Consider the following 20695-nt stretch of genomic DNA (forward strand, 5'->3'; position numbering starts at 1 on the left):
ATTGGGAAGGGGAGGGAGAGGATCTGATCTCCACACAGCGTTGAAAATGCAGTCATACTATAGATTTGAACAGTGGCGTAACATTTTCTGGTTTGTTCTTTATTCTTTTCCTAAAAACTTCCGTTATTTTCATCAATTGCTGTCAAAAGGTCCTCTGCTACTCTCTGACAACTCTGAACCTTCACTAAACCGTTATCTACATTATTTATTCTTTCACAAGAATCACTTTACATTGAGAATGATGTTTAAAACCCAGAGACTAAAAGACAATGTAAAGACACAATGTGTTAAGAAATGCCAAGATTAAAAAACCCTGCTGATGATTAAACAGTCATTTTCTGTAGTTGAATAGTTTTCAGCAGAGCTTCTCTTTCTATCAGTCATTAATGTTGTCCCTTACTATGTAAAAACATACTGAGTCACATACTTCCCCTTACAATTTCCTTGACATCTAAAATAAGACTGAAGTTCACACAGCTAAGTGTGCAAAATTCTCCTCCAATTTGTGTCTGTCAAAGTCTAGAACTGTTATACAACCCTCCACATTGTAATGAACAGATAAGTATTTAAAAAGCTGTGTAGGCTGGAAAATACAGGTAGCTACTGCTTTATATTCACCTTGAAAAGTCAGCACACAGTTAACAGTTGATCCTTCCACATAATTTTCTGGCATAGGTGACCAAAGAAATGTGTAATAATCTCTTGCAGTACTCCAACCAACCTAAAAAAAAAAAATAAACCACAGCAAATAAAGAAAGAGAAAACATTAAGCAGAAGAATTTGTTATACAGAGTTAAGATACCATGGTCTGGCCTTTACAACATGCTCTAATATGCATATTTCTGCTTCAACGTGCAATAAAAAGATACTTAACAATGTTTACAAATCAGGAATATTTTAACAAGCATGTCAAAGATTTAGCATGAATTTTATTAAGCTTGTTACCTAAGGCAATAAATAGGTCTAAGGCAATAAAAGGGTCTATATAAATTAAAACACCAGACAGTTTTCACTATACATTAAACTACTATTTGGTACATTTATTCTTTTCTATAAAGATACATTTTAGTATATTAAAAATACAAAAAGATTAATTCTGATGTTTATAGTGGTATTTTCTTAGTGTAAGTTCTGCCAACGCTGACTATTTTGTGCCCACAATCCAACAGGTTCATCAGAAAACAAAAAGGAGGAAAGAAAAAATAGTGCTCTCTTCTACTGAAAGGGACAAATTTTACAGGGCTAAGCTAGCAATTTTTGGACAACTTATGCAATACTGAAGACCAGCATTTTACTGGAAAGCTAATTCTTCCATACATACATGCTATGTCTGCAAGGAAAGAAAAATGGCATTATAACCTAACTCAGCTAAGCTGGTGCAGTCTTCCCACTAACTTCAATAAACATCTGCTTTCAGACTTTTCCTAAGAGTGCAGTTCTGTACAGTAAGAAATGCTATCCTCTGAAGAAACATATTCCAACAAGCTTGAAATACATGCAGCTAAACCTGAAACTCAAAGCAACTACTTTGTAAAGCAATGGATATTAATAATAGCATAACAGTAAAGGAGAAGAACAAATATATCTGTTTTATTCCACTGACTTAAAAAAAAAAATACCGAAAAACTAGTGAAAAGGTAGGTGTAGTATGATTTATCAGTAACTGGCTATATTTTCTTGGAAGAGTTAAGAAGAGGAAAGGGGACAAATTGTCTACCAGTTTCCACATGGTAAGACAGCATTTCAGAGAGAAGGAAAAAAAAAAAGAAAAAAAAAAACACATAAGAAAAAACCACACCAAAAAAAAGAAGTTCCCATCATGATTTCTGCTACTTCAATAAACAAGACTTATAAACTTTAAGTTCATACCAAATCCTCCTTTATAAAGGATACACTGCAACAGTATTTTAAAAGCATTAAGAGCTGGGGTTTTTAAGGCTTTGTCAGCTTCTTTAAAAGAAAAAAAGAAAACAGATGTTTCGACAGGCAATGAGAACAGCAGAACTGAAAGTAATTCAATAGCAATTATATATGTATACAGGTATGCTTTATAATCAGCATTAGTAAAAAAATTCTCAAGAGATTATTCCATAGCTGCCCATTACACTTCTTCACTTGGTATCAAAAAGTGTGGGAAAAGCTAATATTTGGGAAAAAAAGAACTGGTCTAAGATGACCAGGCCTTTTTAATATTCTTAAAAAAAAAGGATTAACAACAGCAAAACCAGATTCAATTTTCATTTTGCTATCTGCAGTCACTTCTTTAAGGCAACATTCATTAGAGACAAGCAGTGCAGACTCTTGACGTATGCACCAGAATGGAATCACCTACTACATCTTAAGCCTATTCTTAGCCAAAATTTTGAAGATTTCTGTAATATCTCCTATCAAGCAGCTTTTAAAGATGTGAATGAAATGAGATTTCCTGGGATTGTTATTCCCACACTGTTAAATATCTCAGAAACAACAAGGAAAGCTCCTCCAGTTAACTTAAAGCAGGGGATGAAAGCAATTTTCCCTTGACAAAAGTTCACAGGAAAAAACATTTTGCAAATTTTCACATTAGCCATGTCTTCAAATCCAACTCAGATGTTAATACTCCTTTTTAGCTGAACCTGCTTCTACCTCAGAAAAGGGAAGCATATACAATTATTTGCTGCCCTAAAATAAAGAAAGCGGATAGCTTTTTAAATGTAGTTCCCAATGAGTGCAAAGTCCCCATCTTGTTCTTTTTAATTTTAGAAGGGAAACTCAATTATTATGTCCAGAACAAATACTGTATAGAACTGAAGTAGTCTTTTCATCCTAGTCTAGTTTTCATTTCTGTTTAAAAAAAAAACCAAACACACACACACACTCTGATTCTGATGCTATTTTCCTGAGTAAAATAACATCCTTCCTTTTGATAATTAAACACTTTGGAAAAAGTAGAGAGAGAGAGTAAAATCCAGTGAATACAGAAAGAAAAATGGTCCCTCTAGTAAATCAACTTCTGATTCATTTTTTCTCTGGGATTGTAGCTTTTTTTTTTTTCTTCTTCTTCTTTTTTTTTTTTTTTTAAGATATCACATCTTCATCTGTAAATTTAATAATCTATTCTGAAACCAAAAGTTATTTTTATGAATACTTTACATGTAACAATAATCCACATAATGTTTTGTGGGTTTTTTTTGTTTTGTTTTTTTTTTTAAGGTCATTTAAAACTTTAGTCATACTGATAGAAACAAAAAGAGTAATTACATAGAGAACAAGTAACTCTCCTGGCCTGTTTCTCAGCAGGTGCCATACTTTCAAGCGTGACTCTAATCTGTGGGTTACGGGTAAAGAGAGAACTGTGACACATCAAGAGCCGGTGGGCAATACCCTGGGAAGTTTAACCCGCACGTATTTTCTCCAGCAATTCCCCCTATTTCCTGTCACCCAACATCTGCTTCCCCTAGCAAAGCTCCCCATCTTATGCTCGTTATGATCCCGAGAATCCATTTTTTTCTTATCAAGGCACATGCAAGTTATCAGCAGGTGTGGACTACCCAATGGCTCTTTTCACTGCACAGGATTTCAGAAGATGAGGGTCTTCCCTGCTACAGGCAGCACACATCAAAACGTGACAACACAGAGAAGGAAACATGAACAAATCTTATCTTCCTCACAGTTGCATACGTTTAAAAAGGGGAAGTTTGTGTTCTGCAGCAAAGCAAGTTAACTTAGTAACATTAGTCAATGCTTTCCTACTTAACAACGATTATAATTAACTTCCATGGGATTATTTCTCTAGATGACAGAATCAAGGAGCAAAACCAAAGTAATGATATGCTGAGAAGAAAATAAAGACAAAATTAAGTAATTGATGTTTTAGGTCTAGGATCTAAATCTTTAAAGAAAAAAAAAACCTCTATCAGCAGGTTTTAATGAAACCTTTATTTTAGTGCTTTTTATCTGTTGACGATATTCTCTTTAATAAGCCTAGTATGAAGAACACTGGTTCAGAAATACAAAATACTCCTACACCTTCTCTATGGCAACAGGTTATACTATCACAGATATAAGACTATAATCAGCAATGATCTAAATGTGAGCTTCGACAAAGATATTTCTTTTTCTTTTTCAATAGTTGCCTAAAAATAGGGTTAAAACTATAGAAAGAAATGTTTAAATTGCTTAAGGGAAGGGAAATTGAAATAAACAAAAACTAGTGGCAAAAGCTACAGCGGGAATCAACAAAAAGTGAAAATAATGAGAAGGAAGATGGGAATACTTGTCAATAGCCTCACAGTGATTTTATATGAAAAACAAAACACTGTAGCTCTGGAAGCAAAATGAACAGCATCCTCCTCATCATCAGGCATATCAGCTTGGAAAAAATATTTTCATTTTAACGAAAGGAATCAGAAAAGCTAGACTGTTTCTCTGACTGCTGATCAAAGCAACAAAGCTTATTACAATTAATATAGACTACCTTCCAGGTTGGTCTCCGGACCGGGAGAAGAGTCCAGATCCCCCACAAGAACCTGTTTGTTGCGAAGACCTTACCTGGACTACACTGACAGGAGAAAAATTGCTATTTAAGGCAAATGTCCACGTTTTGCTGTCTTTTTTTGTTGTTTCTTTGTTGTTGTTGTTTTGTTGTTTTTGGGGTGGGGCTTTTTTGTTTTGTTTTGTTTTTTAAACTCAAAAGACCATTACAGCAACTGGCCCATACAATTCTGTTTGGGACATACTGAAAAATGGCAAGTTGAAGCTTTTCTCCTAAACATAAGAATTTGTACTTTGTGCAACTTCCTAGTAATAGTGCAGGATTCAAGAAATCAGATGATTCAACAGGTAGGTGTTGTTAAATACAGTTAACATGGGGCAAAACGTATCAATCAGTAGCATGCCCTAGAGAAAAACTGAGAGAATATTTTTACAAATAAATGTATTTACTCATTGCATATGCAGTTACAAGAAACTGCATATTGCAGTTACATAAATGCCACTTTCTGTGAAAACTATAGAATTTGGAGGTAGTGATACCTGAGCACAGACTAAAAAGAGCCCCATGGCCAGTGTATTCCTTAATTTCATACTTTGAAAACTCAAAGGTAAGTTTTCTTAAGTTAAAATCAGATAAATTAATCCTACTCTTTCATTTTCAGAAATATTTTCTCCATAGAATGATGTCCTGAGTAGCAGATAAAAGTAATCCTGTCACCTCGCAAAACCTTTTGCAGCTGACACTCCAGTTCTTGGGGTGATGGGGCTTCTTTGACCCCACTGTACTTGCACTGAAACAGCAGGAACACAGAATCTACTCTGTGAAAAAAATCCAATCCTAAATCTATTTTCGCTATTCATATCTCCAAGCTTATTTAGGCAGGAATCTCCAGGAAAATCCCGTAACAGTAACAAAGTAGAAGAAAAATTTCAAACGCAGACTTTATGTTAGAACTAGAAGCTACTCTAACAAGTAGAAGCAGAGAAATTCTCCAGTATTTGACAAGCCCTCAGCATGAAAATAGAAAGAAGCAGGGCTCCTTCTTTCATTTTTGTCCAGACTCTCTCTGGTACTCTACCAGAACATGAATACATGTTAAAAAGTAAATGTAGATGCTACTTAAATACTATTTAAATGCTCCATAGAACTTTTATCACAATATTAGTCTTTCCTTTTTCACATCATTCAAATTCTAGTTGCCTCAAAGTTTAAAACAAACAAACAAACCCCGAACAATTTTACACCAAAGTATAAAATAGAAGTAAGTAGTTAAGTATTTAATTTACTAGCATCTTCCAGTATTATTTCTATTAAAAAAATAAGAAAATGGAAAAATAACAGCACTGGCACAACGCATCAGAAAACAAGGCCATACAAAGTGCAAAGTCCTTTACTGTTATCAGAGAAAAATCTTCAGGCCTGTAAGAACACGAGTCTGACCATTTCAGCTGCGAAAACAGCTGATGTGACTAACAGTGAGCACAGTGTTCAGGAAAACGTTACAGAAAACGCATAAATGCTTGTAAGAAAGATTCACAAATTTCATTTCTATATTCGAACTTCAGTAACAATGAAAAAGAACAGTCACTGAGAAAAATTATATCCATTATCAGGAATGTATTTAAAATCAAGCCTTCAATTACATCATTTCATTTTTTGTTTCCTCCATTAACTGACCAAGTTCTAAAAATTTATGATCTAACTCCTCAAGCTACAAGCATATTTATTTACATTAATAATTAGAACTTAGAAGCTGTTAAACAACTGGAAATGAGGGGAAAGATGTGGAAATCCACACTTAATTCCTGTTTAGGCCTCATCTGAAGTTACAGTCCTATTTTGCAATGAAGAATATATTCTGATGTACTAAAATGAGAAACGAAAGTTAAAAAAACCACACCAGTTTCATTAGAATGCTAACTAAAATGGCATACGAAGAACCCAGATACAAATGCTTTTAAAATATGCTTTTTCCTTTTTAATTGATACTGTTAACTGGAAGAACATTTGACTCAAAAAAAAAAAAAAAGTACTAAAAAAATTAGAATAAGACTTTCAAAATGAAAGCAAGTCAAGTGAAACTGTATCTAGCTCAAAACAGCTATAGACTTTGTTGTACAAAAACTCTGTTGGAATTCTTTTAATGAAAATAACTTCACACCAATTTAAAAAAGTATTGTCAACTACTAACATAAAATCAAGTTCCAATCAAAGTGCTAAAGCTGAAACAAATGCACACTACTACTTCCTTGCCATCAGAAATCTTAAATAAATGAGAAAGTTCAATGGGACACACCATGAAACTTTCTGTGAGCCAGGAGGAGTACAAGAGGCACAGCTTACTAGTCTAAAAACTTGGCATGGGTAATGGCAGACATTACAATATCCACATTCAAGCACACAAACATTAAAAATTACACAAGAACTCCAGCACAAAACCTTCTGAAGTTCGGGGGGGGGGGGAACCAGGAGAATGACCTGTCAAACTACACAAAAGACTTTTTGTGAACTCTGAACTCAAGTTCATCATCAGATGCATTGACTGGTCGTGCTGATACCATTATTTTTTAAGGAATCCATTGAAAGTTCCGAAAATATTTTGCTTAAAAGTTAAAAACTCAAAAAATATTCATGTCCTTATTGCTTAGACAAAAAAGCAAATTAGACTTAGATGATGCAACTTCACTAAACCAACAGGAAAAAAATAATCCATGTTATAACCAGAATTAGAAATAATGTCTCTGCTACTAACCTGGTATTTGACACTTTATCTTCTCCATTTCTCTACATTTAATTCTCACAAAATCCACTCAGAAATCCATTTTGAAATTAGAAAGCTGTGCATAAATTCCAACATTCTTCCTTTCCAGAGGTTACCCAACAGAATAATTCAGAAACCAAATCCTACTTTCACCTTCTCAACCCATTTTTAAACCAAAAACACAACTAAACACCACGTCTCCTACAAACATGTCATATACAGGTTACGTTATTATGTACAAACAATAAGTTACTCAAACAATCCTCACTTTCTTTAATTCACTCTCCATAAAATGGAAAGCTTTATTAGGCCACTACAGAGTAATCCATTCACTATATTCCTATTTCCTACTTTTGAGCAAAAAGGCTTATTTCAATTTAGGACATCACAAACAACTTTTTAGTTATATAAACCAACTCTGTAGCTGCAGTGGAAACGTTGAAATCTGGTAAAGGTGAAGATGTCTAACACCAAGATTTACAATTTGGCTGGGCAAGTAGGGACAAGTCAACTGTCCGCAATACTCATACCAGACAGGTTTTCCTTCTACTAATAAATAGGTATGTAGTCATCATGAAAGTTTCTTCTTCTATGCTGCCCCACACATACAAACTCCTTTCTTACTGAAATGCCACACAATGCTATTAACTTCCCCATATTTACATTTCACCCACAGTACATTTCCACAAAACAGCTAGGAAAAAAATTATTTAACTAGAAAAATAAAGGGGGGGGACAGACACAATTTGTGTGCCTGTCTGTATGCCACTAATGAGTTATCAAATATATTACTGAGGAAAAATAATAACCATTTTATTTTGCTGTTAACTTTCACCTGATTCATCTTACAAGGAATATAAGAGGAATATAAGCTTTTCTAAGAAGAAAGCTCTGCCTTACAACTGCACAGTGTAAAAATTATTTCAAACTTCATTTTTAATTTCTCGAGTTTCACATGAACATGGAAAATAAACACTTTTCTGTTTTTCTATTTTGTTCAATTTCTTTCCTTTTGTAATGCCTTGGTAAAGTCAGTCAACTCAATCTTGAGAGAAAGTGCTTTAAAGAAACACCACTGTAAGGGAAGCTCACTTGGCATTTTCTTCCCTGGCCTCAGAAAGCTGTTAGGCAATTGGAAGAACAGCAGCGTTCATTCTGCTGCATTCAAAGCGTCTTACCTATCTATACAACACACGTACGAACATCAGCAGACCAAAGAAGCAAACCCAGGAAACACTTGTTTAGCTGAACCAACTTTGGCATAACCAATGAGCCTGTATTGTAAATACCTAATATGACCCAATTTAAAGGAGGGAGAAAAAAAAAAAACACACGACAAAACTCTTCAGAGTAAAAATTATGCCCTTTTTGTAACTCAGAAGGTAAATTACATAGTTGAGAAAGTAATTTGGCAAAGTACCCTATGTACTGCAAGACAACCATAAACTACCCCTGAAAGAAGCAAAATTACAGACAGTAGATAAGGTTCTGGATATACGTTCTACAGTATAATTATTACTGACAACAGTAAGTCAATAGCCTTTACATATTTCATGTGGTAAAAAACAGTTATTTTGACCCAAACCACAGAAAACACAAGTGTCTAAGCAAAATGCAATTGGGCCCAGTATCCTAGGAAGTGATTTCTCCACAGCAGGCTTGGTTTGTGCCATAACCCTGAGTTCAAGTAACGTTACTTGAAAGTCACAGTAGTGCTAGTGCTACCGTAGCCTGTAACGGTCTACAACAGGCAGCTACAGGTAACAAGTTCTAAGCCAATTAACAGATGGAAAAATTAAAACATCCAGGGGCAGGGAAGCTCATATCAGGCAAAACTGCTGATAGTTTGCTATTAACACTGACATGCTACTCACATGATATACTTTTGAACGCATGCATCATCATCAAATGATGATATCTAGATGCCAGCTCTGAAAGAATAAAACTGTACAAAAGAATTCAGAACATGGACATGAGGAAAAACACTTACGAAAGAATTAAGTCCACTTCAGTAACATTAAGGCATAGACATTTCAAAACAAGTAAACAATGAAGTCAAAGCTACAACCTTGTTTTTTTTAGTGTCTGTGATCACCTTATATCACATGCAACTTTGCCTTACCTCAGTCCAAGTCATTTAAGACTGCACTTCAGACATGACCTCGCTGCTTACACCAAGATAAAAATTTGTTACACAGCAGGAGCTCTAAAGCTGAAACATTTTGGGATAGAAGATGGCTGCAAGTTACTCTAGACTCTTTATGAAAGGCTGTAATCTTAGTATGTTCTCTCATGCCCAGACCTGAATAAGTCCCTCTCTGCTGAATGTTACGAACACATACAGGCAACCTTTTAACTTGGGCTATTGAGAACATATGGTATTTGTTGTGGTATCAAGGTACTATCAGGATCTAACCTATTATCATCTTTCGTTGGTTGTATTTCTACCTCATAGTTCAGAGGAATGTCAAAATGGCATTGACAAGAGTGCCTAGACCATAGGATCAACTTTCTCTCTTATTAGGTATAAATCAAAATAAATATAGAAACAATATGAACTCTCTAAAAGAAAACCTGGTACATATGCAAATGACTGTCCAAGGAAATGTTATGACAGATCAAAGAGCAAGAAAGTTACTGTTTACTTGAAGAGATAAGCATGAAAATGTATTTTAAAAGGGTGGGTGGGGTTTAAGTGAAATATTCATTTACTATCATATTTCATGAAAACTATCAATTAGCACAATTTACTTCAAAATTGTTACCAGCTACTGACCACTTTGTTATGCCAGTTCTGTCTCTGACCACACAAAACTACCATAGCAAATATTTTTAGAAAATTAAAGACACTTGGAATTAAACGCCAAAATTTCTTGTCAAAGGTAACATCAGGTAAACCCAGATTATCACTCTCTTCATCTAGTATAGAAACAGTGAATAACATTGCCATGAACTTTTCCTTAACAAAAAACCAAAAAACAAAACAAAAAAAATCCATCAATCGAGTTATTTAAGACATGTCTTTCCAAAGAAGGTAAACCAGAAACCAACAGAATCACTCTAATTTGTGGATACAGCAATTCTCAAAACATTCTGAATTCCAATAATTCTATTTCCGACTATTTTAACAACAGGCCATAGTTGTTCACTACACATTCCTGTATCTATCATGCCCTGCTGCGCAGTGATGATTCCATGCCAGAAAAATTGTATTTCAATAAGCATGTGGTCAATAACACATGCAGCTGTTGTGCTATACTTCATAAGGTGATATGTATATGGAAGTAATTGGTATCTTAAAAAAAAAAATCTATGACAAAATCAGAACATTGAAATGACTCACAAAAGTTGTACTGTTATTTGCAGTCCAAAGGAGACTAAATAACCCAGAGTACTAAATAAAAAACATATCTACATTGTCTTCATACAACACAACCACCAAGCTATTTCTTAAGTGTCCATTAAATCCACTGTTAAATTCTGTTACAGAGGTTTTTGACCAGAGACAAGTTAATTCTGAGGTTTGCTATAAATCAGTACATTGAAAAGACAGAAATTAAGTTGCATGTAAATACAGGTACTGCACTGATGTACAAACAGTAGCTCAGGTGTGACCTCCTAAATACTGAGTACCCTTTCAGAGCAAGCAGGCACTTCTTGTGTTCAAATAAGTTACTAAGATCTTCCCAATGCTGGTTATGCAGCTTTTCCCATCTGATAAGTTACCAGAATGTCAGATCACCATTTTTAAGTTGTGGATATTAAAAATGTGGACATTAAGAAAAAAAAATATTCCTCTTCTTCTCTAGCAGTACACTGAGGCAGTCAATACCAAAGCATATCTATAACTTAAGTCAACATCCTAGAAAAATGGTAACGTAGATTACTTAGAAAAATATACCAACTGGAACTGAGGAACAGAAGAGTTTTGATGGAATAGTTAGTTAATGAGACAGCAAGACCAAAGCCATTAGCTTAACATATGTAAGATTACCTGCTGATATCACAGGTCTTTCCAGCATGCTGGCCTCAGTAAAATTAAAGCTTCAGAAACCCAGAAAATATTATGACATACCCCACAAACACCCACACCTTTAATGCTACTCTCTTGAAGCAGTATCTTTATTATGCCTGTAACATTCTTTCCTCATGCCTTTGAGATGTGTATTAAACCTGTCTCCCTTGTATACTGAACATCTGTCAGTTCTACTTGCACACATATGCCCTAGACAAAGGGGTAAGCACTTCTTCCTGGAAGCCAAGCAGGTTTTTCAAACACTTCTGCAAGTCTGGATGTTATGCATTAATAATGCAAAAAATATCATGTGGCCGTATGATTATTCTACTTTATTTCACAATAAAGTCACAAGATGTAGACTTCCCCTTCCGGAGATTAGGACCACCTACCAGACAGGCCATTTTTGCAACCAGATGTAGTGCACATAATTATTTTTCCTCATTTCAAAGGTTTAGATTTCTATTACCCTAAGGGCCTCTCCAGATTTCAATTAGTCAGAGAGAAGCAGAAAAGAATAAAAAGGAGATACTGGTCTTGAATCATTCTGGGAGTACAGATCTCCTATGAAATCTATCAAGAATGATAAGCCTTCTCCCATTTTACTCCACACTAGGAACTATCAAGTTCTTCTGCACAGAAAAAACTGCATAAAGGAGGACATGGGCTCAGGATGTCCATGCCAAGTACTAGACTAGTACTTATCTGTAAAACTGACTTTTTTTTTTTCTTGGTAACAAGCAAGGACATAACAGATCAAGATCTTTTGGCACTTGATTACAGATGACCCTCCAGGATGTCACAAAAGCAAAAACAAATAGCAGCAATGAAAGATAACAGACTTGAAGACTCAGTCAAAACCTGGTTTTAAGCCTCCTGTAGGGGACAAGGAAGAAAAAGAAAGACTAATATGTACAAAAAGAATAAAAATGCTTCATATTCAGAATGCCTACTCTGAAGGGTAACATCATCTATACTATTGTACTTCCTGTCCCCTCCAAGTTTTTGCCAAAGGTCCAATCCCAGAAGTAGCATATGCCTTTGGATACACCTAGTTTGTAAGAAAATTGGTATATTCTCCTATACGCAATGTCACCCTTTCAGTTTATGAACACTGGGTTTGCATTTTTCTAAACAATGCAAAGTTACTTCCTTGGGAACAGTTTTAAATCTACCACCACCGTCATGAAGTGCCTTACACTCAGCATTTTAAAAGTTCAGCATTTAGCAATTTCAATCACACTGGGAACAACAAAAAACACATTTCACCTACAACATACGCAGAGAAGTTGGTAAAATCTGTTAAGTTTTGGAGGAACTATTATTTTTTTCCTGATTTATTTAGTTCTTTGTCATAATGCTGTACGGCACAAATCCCTAGCTCAGATCTGAAGTGCTCGACCTATTCTACCTCCCAAAAAGACCTTTTTGATGCCTCTGATGGAGAACAGGGAGGCAGTACTTTATCTTGCCTTCGTTCCTTATTTTAAGTTGCTTTGTAAAATATCCTTGAGAAGAAGATATCTGTAAATAAACAACTGCCAACATGAAGGAACCTGCTGTGGTACCTTTCTTTGAAGCCATTATCTTTCCACAGTACAAAATAGAAGCCAATACTCAGTGATGAAAGTGGAATACTCAGTGGACACAGAAAACTGGAAACATTCCTAGCAAGAGGGGGAAAACTCACAAGCATTAAGTCTAGCAAGTGAAAAAGAATGTATACCAGGTGGAAAAGACTGATCTAGTGAAGAGCAAAATTAAGTTCGGTAATAAATCCATAAATTAATAAATAACCACAGTAAGACACACAGAAAGAAACTCTTATAAGCAATTTACAGCCTCTACCAAGGATTCCATTTCTAACCTCACTTTTTCACGTAAGCTGCACAACACTAATGGCAACTACAACAATCACAAATGCAAATGTATATGGAATAAAAAGAGTCTATTAGACATGTAGTGCATACTATGGAAACATTTAATTTCTACCTTCTGAGTTTTTAAGAGTCAGTATATGAAATGAGGTTTTGCTTCTGGAACTATTACCTGCGTTTCCTTTTAAAAAGGAAACAAACTGACAAACCAAACCCTTAAAAGCTGCTCTTCAGAACAGAACTCTAAAAAGATTTGAAAAAGAAGCTTCAATTGTCATTTCACATTAAGCAGCCATGCCAATAAAGTGGGCATAGCCCTTCTCCCACACACCTTTCTAGTCCACTTGTTTCCATCACAGTGATGCCAGTACAGTTGCCCATTGCATCACACAGCGATCAAGCTGAAGAACCAGCCAGTTGTGAAACAAGGTCGTAAAAGCTGGGGGAGGAGGGGCTGTATTTTTCTGGCAGATCACTTCCCTGATCCATTTCACCGTGCAGCTGCATAAACAGCTGACTAGCAAAACAAACAGGATACTATAAGGATACAAATAACCAATATCTACTCAAGACATCATCACTGCTGAAGAAACGTACTTGGACTTGCAACCTAAATGAAAACCATTCACTTAAAAAGGTACCTACAGATTTCGTTCAGTTCAATAAAAAAATTCTTAGCTAACCCGTTGAGCAAACACAGGACAGAACACAGTTGAAGCCACTGCCCCCTAAAATGGAACAAAAGTCAACATTAGAACTAAAAACAACACAATGTTGACATGGGGGCTGGGGGGGAGCGGGGAATCTTATTCCATACTTATTTTCTATAGTAATCTGAAATTACTACTAGATTTTTTTTGGCTGAGTTTTTTTTGTTTTAAACTAGCTGCCTTTTCCCTCTGTCCAGTATTCACCATTTGTCCTGGTTTCGGCTGGGATAGAGTTAATTTTCTTCCTAGTAGCTGATACAGTGCTGTGTTTTGCATTTAGTATGAGAATAATGTTGACAACACGCTGACGTTTTAGTCCTTGCTAAGTAGTGCTTACATTAGTCAAGGACTTTTCAGCTTCCCCTGCTCTGCCAGGTGCACAAGAAGCTGGGAGGGAGCACAGCCAGGGCAGCTGACCCAGACTGGCCAAAGGGCTCTGCCATACCGTATGACATCATGCTCAGTATATAAACTGGGGGAGTTGGCCGGGGGGCAGCGGTCGCTGCTCAGGGACAGGCTGGGCATCGGTCAGTGGGTGGTGAGCAACTGTATAGTGCATCACTTGCTTTGTATATTATTATTATTACTACTACTACTATTACTACTGTTCTGTTTTATTTTACTTCAATTATTAGACTGTTCTTACCTCAACCCACGAGTTTTCTTACTCTTACCCTTCCAATTCTCTCCCCCATCCCACTGCGGGGGGGGGGTGTGGGGGGTGTGAGCGAGCAGCTGCGTGGTGCTTAGCTGCTGGCTGGAGTTAAACCACAACACTATTACAACACCAGTAACTTTCTGTGCAATTCCAGGCAAAGGTTAAATGACACCTGCTTAAACAGGTTTGTTTTCTAAGCAATTTATTCACCGCAGAAAGACAAGGTGGACTTCTATTCCCTCTACGTGAACAGTCTGTGAATCAATGTTTTGAGTTCTCCCACAAAAGCCTCGCTTTCCTTGCATACTAGGCCAATGCAGAAGGCCATTAATTATTGTTCTCATAATTAGTCACGATTTGGTTTTGTTTTGTTTTTTTAAATGCTGAAAATCACTTTAGTAAACATGCATCACATCCTTCACATCCTTCTTATGTGTTTTAGAAAGGTAAATGATAAAACCCCAGCCTGTTTCATCAGTTTTCAAACCACATCCAGGTCGTTTGTTGATTGTCCAAGAACAACCAGTTCTCTAGAAGTCACTCATTTTTACATTCACATCACAGTATAGTACAATTTCTGTCTATTATCTATCCCCAAACAACTACATTTTCACAATTTATTTTTCACAATTTATTTTACTGTAAACATTACTCATACACATATGTATTTGTAGACACAGGTAAGAGCTGGACAGCTGTCTCCAGTTAGCTCACTGTACTATAACTATACTAAGACAGTATATTCATAACACTTACTCAGCATAAGCTGACATAGTCACAAAAAGAAAACCATTTTCATTCTTTTCCCCCATCTTGCAATGCTTCCTTCCCTTTGGTTGATGAGAATTAGGTGAACTGGAAATTCAGTTGGGGAATTCCATTTAAAAAAGTCCAAGCCTAAAATGTTGGTCTTAACCTCAATCAATTCCCTGATTCAGTTCATCACACAAGAGCTTGTTTCACATAAAGGAGAGGAAGCACAAGAAATAAGCCACCCTGCGTAAAAGAAGATGTTTCTTTCAGCAGTAGTACTACCTTACGCCCGCTCAACATGTTCCTCAAATGACTGCCAAAGCTGTATTACCTGCCACTGCTAAAGTAGAATTAAAAACTCATACCTCAGTAGTTTACAAAATCTATCATCACAGTCAAGATGAAATCAAAGATACCCATACATTGTACACAGCATTTCTTGTAGTCACTGAAAAACTGCTTCATGCTTTTCCCCCCCCCCCCCCCCAATTAGTATTTTTAGGGTCCTGTCCGACTGCCTCCCTCACTTAGATCAACAGACAAAGCCACAACATTCACTTTTCAAGTTACATTTAAATAATTTCAAAATGCTTATGTGTAATATGAACAGCACCCTCTTTAAAGTTTTGATAAAGATTTTTTAAAGTTTCATTAATGCCGTTAACTAAACGTTCAAGTGTCCTCAGTTACACTATTTGTCAAAACTTTGCAGATAATCAAGATGTATATACACATATTTTCAAAAACTTCCCACTAGAGAAATGTGCCTGTTTGTAAGTTAATGCCTCCCTCGCACAATTCGGTGACTGTATAGTCATTGCATACAGCATTAAAAATGGTTCTGCCTTGTTACAGAGCACAGTACTTATATTTTGCAGAAGAGTAATTTACCTTGAATAAAGACAAACAAGCCATTGGTGATCTGCCGATTACAGTAAAGTCAAGCATTTACATTCTTAAACAGTGAACAGTTCTAAGGGAAAGGTGCTCCAGTACTGAGATAGTCTGTTACCTTTCTCCCTTCCCCACTGCCAAAGCCCAAATCAAAACTTCTATTAACCATTCAAGTAAGGAATTTAAGCATCAGCTACTAGGAGCTATACTGACAAAGAAACATAGATCAAGGTCTTAAATGGAAGCAGATGTAAGAATTAATCAATTTCTAATCCCATAAATGAAACTTTATTAACTTTTAAAAATAACTCCAAATAAATCAAATCACTAACGTGAGGCAACTTAGATGTGGCCTCACCCCTCCTCCTTTTTTCAAGGGTCTGTTTTGAATAATTTTAGTGATCTATACTGTTCAGCCTGTTCTAGCAACAAAAATGAGTCAGGGACATGGGTCAGGATATCTCCAGCTTAGTTTTTGTTCCTTCCGCACACATTTTACACTTACTCTGGCTCACACTCTTCATATAGCTCTGTTCACAGTGTCACTCTGTGCCCACACATCTCTCCTCAAATCACCTCCATTTAATTCTGCATGACACCACCGCATCACACCTTCCCTTTACTCCAACAGGCTTAAGTGTACTCACTCCTCTAGCTTTGATCTCCAGTTCTATCTTTGTTACAAAACCCACACTCTAATAGCAGGAACCAATACATCACTTCAGTGATGTTCCACTTAAGTTTATGAGAAAGCTTTTACTGTTGTTGGAATTTTTTTTTTTTTGTTGTACTGGTAAGAGAGAAGACAGTAAACATTTGAGAAATAGCAATCGAACAAGCTTTACTTACCTTGAAAATACCAACCCAGTCTTTCTGATGAGGATGGATAAACTGGGTCAGAGTGTAGTGACATTCAAGGTGTGTGTTCGGAAGATAACTTTTTGCCACATTCTGAAAAATCACATGTGCAAAATTGGAAGTCTGCAAAGTGTTAGCTGAAGACGGAACTTCTTGAAAGGATGACATGATTGATCTGTAACAAAATTGAAGAAGTTGCTACTTCAATATAGTGGAAAAATGAGTTAAGTTAAAAAATTAATCTATTTGAAATACACAAGACAGAGAAACCTAACAATTAGTTCCTCTGTTCTGAAAACAGAGAGCTATAGACCAAGTCCACCAAAGTGCACTGCCTCAGCATCACTCCGAAACAATCACCTCTCAGAATAAAAGGGCAGTCATTTCAGCGATGACATCAAGATGGAGAGAAAGCATTGCTTAGCTGAATGTTCCCAGTATTATATCTCAGATACGGTGGCAGAAAGTGGGAAAGAAAAGCGGTGGTGTGAAAACAGAATTCTAACTTAATGAAATATTCTTAATGGTTCTGGATGTAGCAGGGAAGGAAAAACAAAGCTCCACAGTTTCCCTACTTTAAACTTTTCTCAGAATCTGTACTGCTCAGTGCTTTTCACAGCATTTTTATATGTGAAGTTTTTCTTCCCCTCTCAGTAAAAGTAACAAAGTTCCATTTTAAGACATTTTTAAAAAACAAGAAAGTTTATCCAAACAGGAGGGGTTTGTTTGGTTGTTTTGTTTTTTTTTTTCTTCTTCAAAAGAGTTCTCTTGCCTCTGTTTAGCAGTCCATGGGCATCTTCTACTGTTCTCCCTGTAACACATATGCTCCCAGCCCTGCATGTTTAGCTTCATTACCATAAACAATGGACTTCATTGATAGCGGGAACATTTAGGTATGCACACAATTTGATGGCTTAACACTAATCAGTGGGACTGCAAAAGCTTTTAATCATGCTTTCCATTCACCACCTCATTCAGGATACATAGTGCTAAAAATTACAGCAATGCAAGATGCTTCACAAGCAGAACAAGAATGTCCCTTCCTCAGATTCGGCAGTGTCTGCCAAAAATATAAGACAGGCAACTGAGAAGTTTCAAGTGTTTGATTTCAACATACAGTCACAAGTTTGTGAAAACAGTTGACATTAGGAGGACTGCAGCCTTATATATCTAACACAATTTTAGAAAGATAAGCCATCCTATTCTTGCAATTACTATTACAAGTAATTTTATACTGACCAAGCAAATTCATACCTTGAATGAGCTAACTGCCAAGTGTGTGACATAATATATTACTTTCATTGAAGATACATGTGGAAACCAATCCCAAAAAGGGACGGGCCACTGCACATCTCAAGAAGTTCAAAGATTAAAGGCTGCCTGTGTATTTCCTATAGCCTTTTAAAATTTTTAACCAGTTAAAAAATAAGTAGCAAAGAGCTCATGTTTTCTGAAATAAAACGCACTCCGAAGTAAACGGGTATTCATCATTCAAAACAAGGAAAAGGCAAACAGGGATTATTTAGGTTTGAGCCCTCAATGTTTTAAGCTGACTACTGCCCAATTTAATGTAACACATTAAGTACATACGGGCAGCCCTGACATTGTTCTGATGTATCAGATGTTAAATAAAAAGCAGTTTTATACCCTGAACAACACAAGTAATAAGATAAAATGCCAAGCTTGTGAAGATTAACAGATAGAAAGGACAAAAACAAGAACTTACACAAGCAAGAAACTGAGTAAAGACCAAAAGACAGCTTTTGAGAAACAATAGGGTACACATAAATCCTATCTGTTATCTAGCTTCAGAGTCCAGAAGAGTGTAGGAAATTTTATGGCATAGTAAAACTCTGAAAACTCCCACATCTCTCAAAACAGAGGATTATATTTAAGACATCTCTAAAATGCACTCTGAACTACAAATGGTACGAAGCAGCAGTTTCTACAATTCTAAAAGAAACAGAATAGCCTTAATTTTTTTCAAGTGCAACAAATTCATTCATTTTTAGTAATTCAGTAGTACCTGAAGCCAAATAATATTGACATGAAACAGACTGTTTCAGTTTTCATTACCCATAATAAGTATAAAAAGAGTAAATAAAAATAACAAAAACAATTAAGCTTTTTTTTAAATAGGTTTACTTTAAAAATTGGATCATTTATTCTAAGCACATATTACAAAAGAAAAAAAACACAGAAGAACCCACAAAAAAAAAACCAAAACAAAACAAACCAAAACAAACAAAAAAAAAACATTCACGTCTGCACACTGGATGCCAGCTACCACAGCTGAGTACTAGCCTTAGTGAAACCAGTAAAGGGAGGCTGGTTTCCAAGCCCAAAGCAGAACTATTCACGAATCTGAGCTTGTGCAGACCAGCAGAATCATCTGGGATTACTGTTCCCCAACAGGAAAATCCCCGGAGCTTAGGTGAAGCAGAGATCTACTTACAGTTCCAGGATAGTTTAGGGGATGCTGGCTGCTTGCCTGCCTAGCTCACAGCTACCGGTTGGGAAAGAGGGGAGGTGGGGCAGGAGGAGGAGGAGGAAGCGCTACGCTTAGGCTTCATTACCGACATGGCAAGCGATTCCCTCGGGGAGGCTGAACGACGCGTTTGGTTTTACGCACCGAAAAGGACGGAAAGAGGAAAAGCTCGTCAGGCAGGAAAAACAAAAGCCGAAGGAGCCGCACCGCCCCAGCCAGCTCCTCCCGGAGCCCTCCAGCTGCCGTCCCGGCGGGACGGGCCGCACCTGACACCCCCGGCCCCCACCTGCCCTGCCTTCCCCCGCGCCGCGGGGCCGGCCTGCGCCCTGCCGCCTCTCGCCCCTTCCCTACCCCGCCAGCGGCCGGCGCGGCCTCACCTGCCCGCCGCGGATCACCTTTGCTCCGGGCCTTCGCAACGCGCTCGCCGCGGCGGCGAGGGAGGGAAGGGGAGCCCCGCCGCCTCCCACAGCGCGGCCGCCCGGGCCCCGCGCCCCCCCCTTCTCCCCTCCCGGCTTCGACCGGCCCAAGACAGCTGGGGGGGCGGGGGGGGGGGCGGCTTCCCAGTGGCGCAGAACCGAGACCCGCGGCCTAACGGCCCCGCCCGCCCCAGCGGCTGCCGGAGGCCGGCGGCGAGGAAGGTGCCAGACCCGCCCGTGCCCCCGCAGCCAGGCCCGGGAGGGACCCTTACCTAGACGGGCGCGGAGGGCGCCGGGGACATCAACATGGGGCCTCCGCCATCAGCGCCTCACAGCCCCGCCCGCCCGCGTCACTTCCAGCCCCGGCCCTGCCCGCGCGGGGGCGGGCCGCCGGCGGGGAGCCGGAGCCAGAGCCGGCGCCGGTGCCGGTGCCGGCCGGCGGGGTCCGCTCCGGGCGGGCCCGGGTCAGGCCCCTCAGGCCTTCGCGGCCTCCCACACGCCTTCACGGGCAGGGGGAGAGGGCCTGACCGCGGCTGTGTTGCCAGCGTGTGTAGAGCCGTGCAGCTGTTACCTCCATAAAGCGCATCTGCCCCCTGCCACAGTTCCCTCCCTTCACGTTCGTTATTACATTACTTCTATAATACTCACATACCCTGATTTAATCATCTCCTCCTCTGTTCCACTTCCAAAACACAGGCGTACTTGCACCTCGTAAGTCGCCACCATTAATCTCCCAGCCTTTTCAGGTCTTCCCAAGCCGACGGAGGGGTGAGACAAGTGACCGCAAATGC

At 38.0% G+C, this 20695-nt stretch overlaps 1 protein-coding gene across 5 annotated transcripts in view; it reads right to left on the reverse strand.

The window, feature by feature from the left end:
• The window catches only part of TAX1BP1 (Tax1 binding protein 1), a 66993-nt gene extending 46729 nt beyond the window's left edge, over positions 1–20264 (reverse strand). For 4 of the 5 annotated variants that reach the window (XM_082318609.1, XM_082318610.1, XM_082318608.1 and 1 more), the window contains exons 1-3: positions 20177–20264; positions 16992–17175; positions 619–721 (exon numbers count right to left, since the gene is read on the reverse strand). In XM_082318609.1, the coding sequence (XP_082174735.1) occupies positions 619–721; positions 16992–17168 (280 nt within the window). In that variant the 5' untranslated portion in view covers positions 17169–17175; positions 20177–20264. Of the gene's footprint in view, positions 1–618; positions 722–16991; positions 17176–19865; positions 20000–20176 lie in introns of those variants that run through there. The other variant, XM_082318607.1, reaches the window with a different exon arrangement.
• Between the last annotated feature and the right edge of the window lie 431 nt (positions 20265–20695).

The sequence above is a fragment of the Platalea leucorodia genome (genome assembly GCF_965183815.1).
Source record: "Platalea leucorodia genome assembly, chromosome: 1".
NCBI lineage: Eukaryota > Metazoa > Chordata > Aves > Pelecaniformes > Threskiornithidae > Platalea > Platalea leucorodia.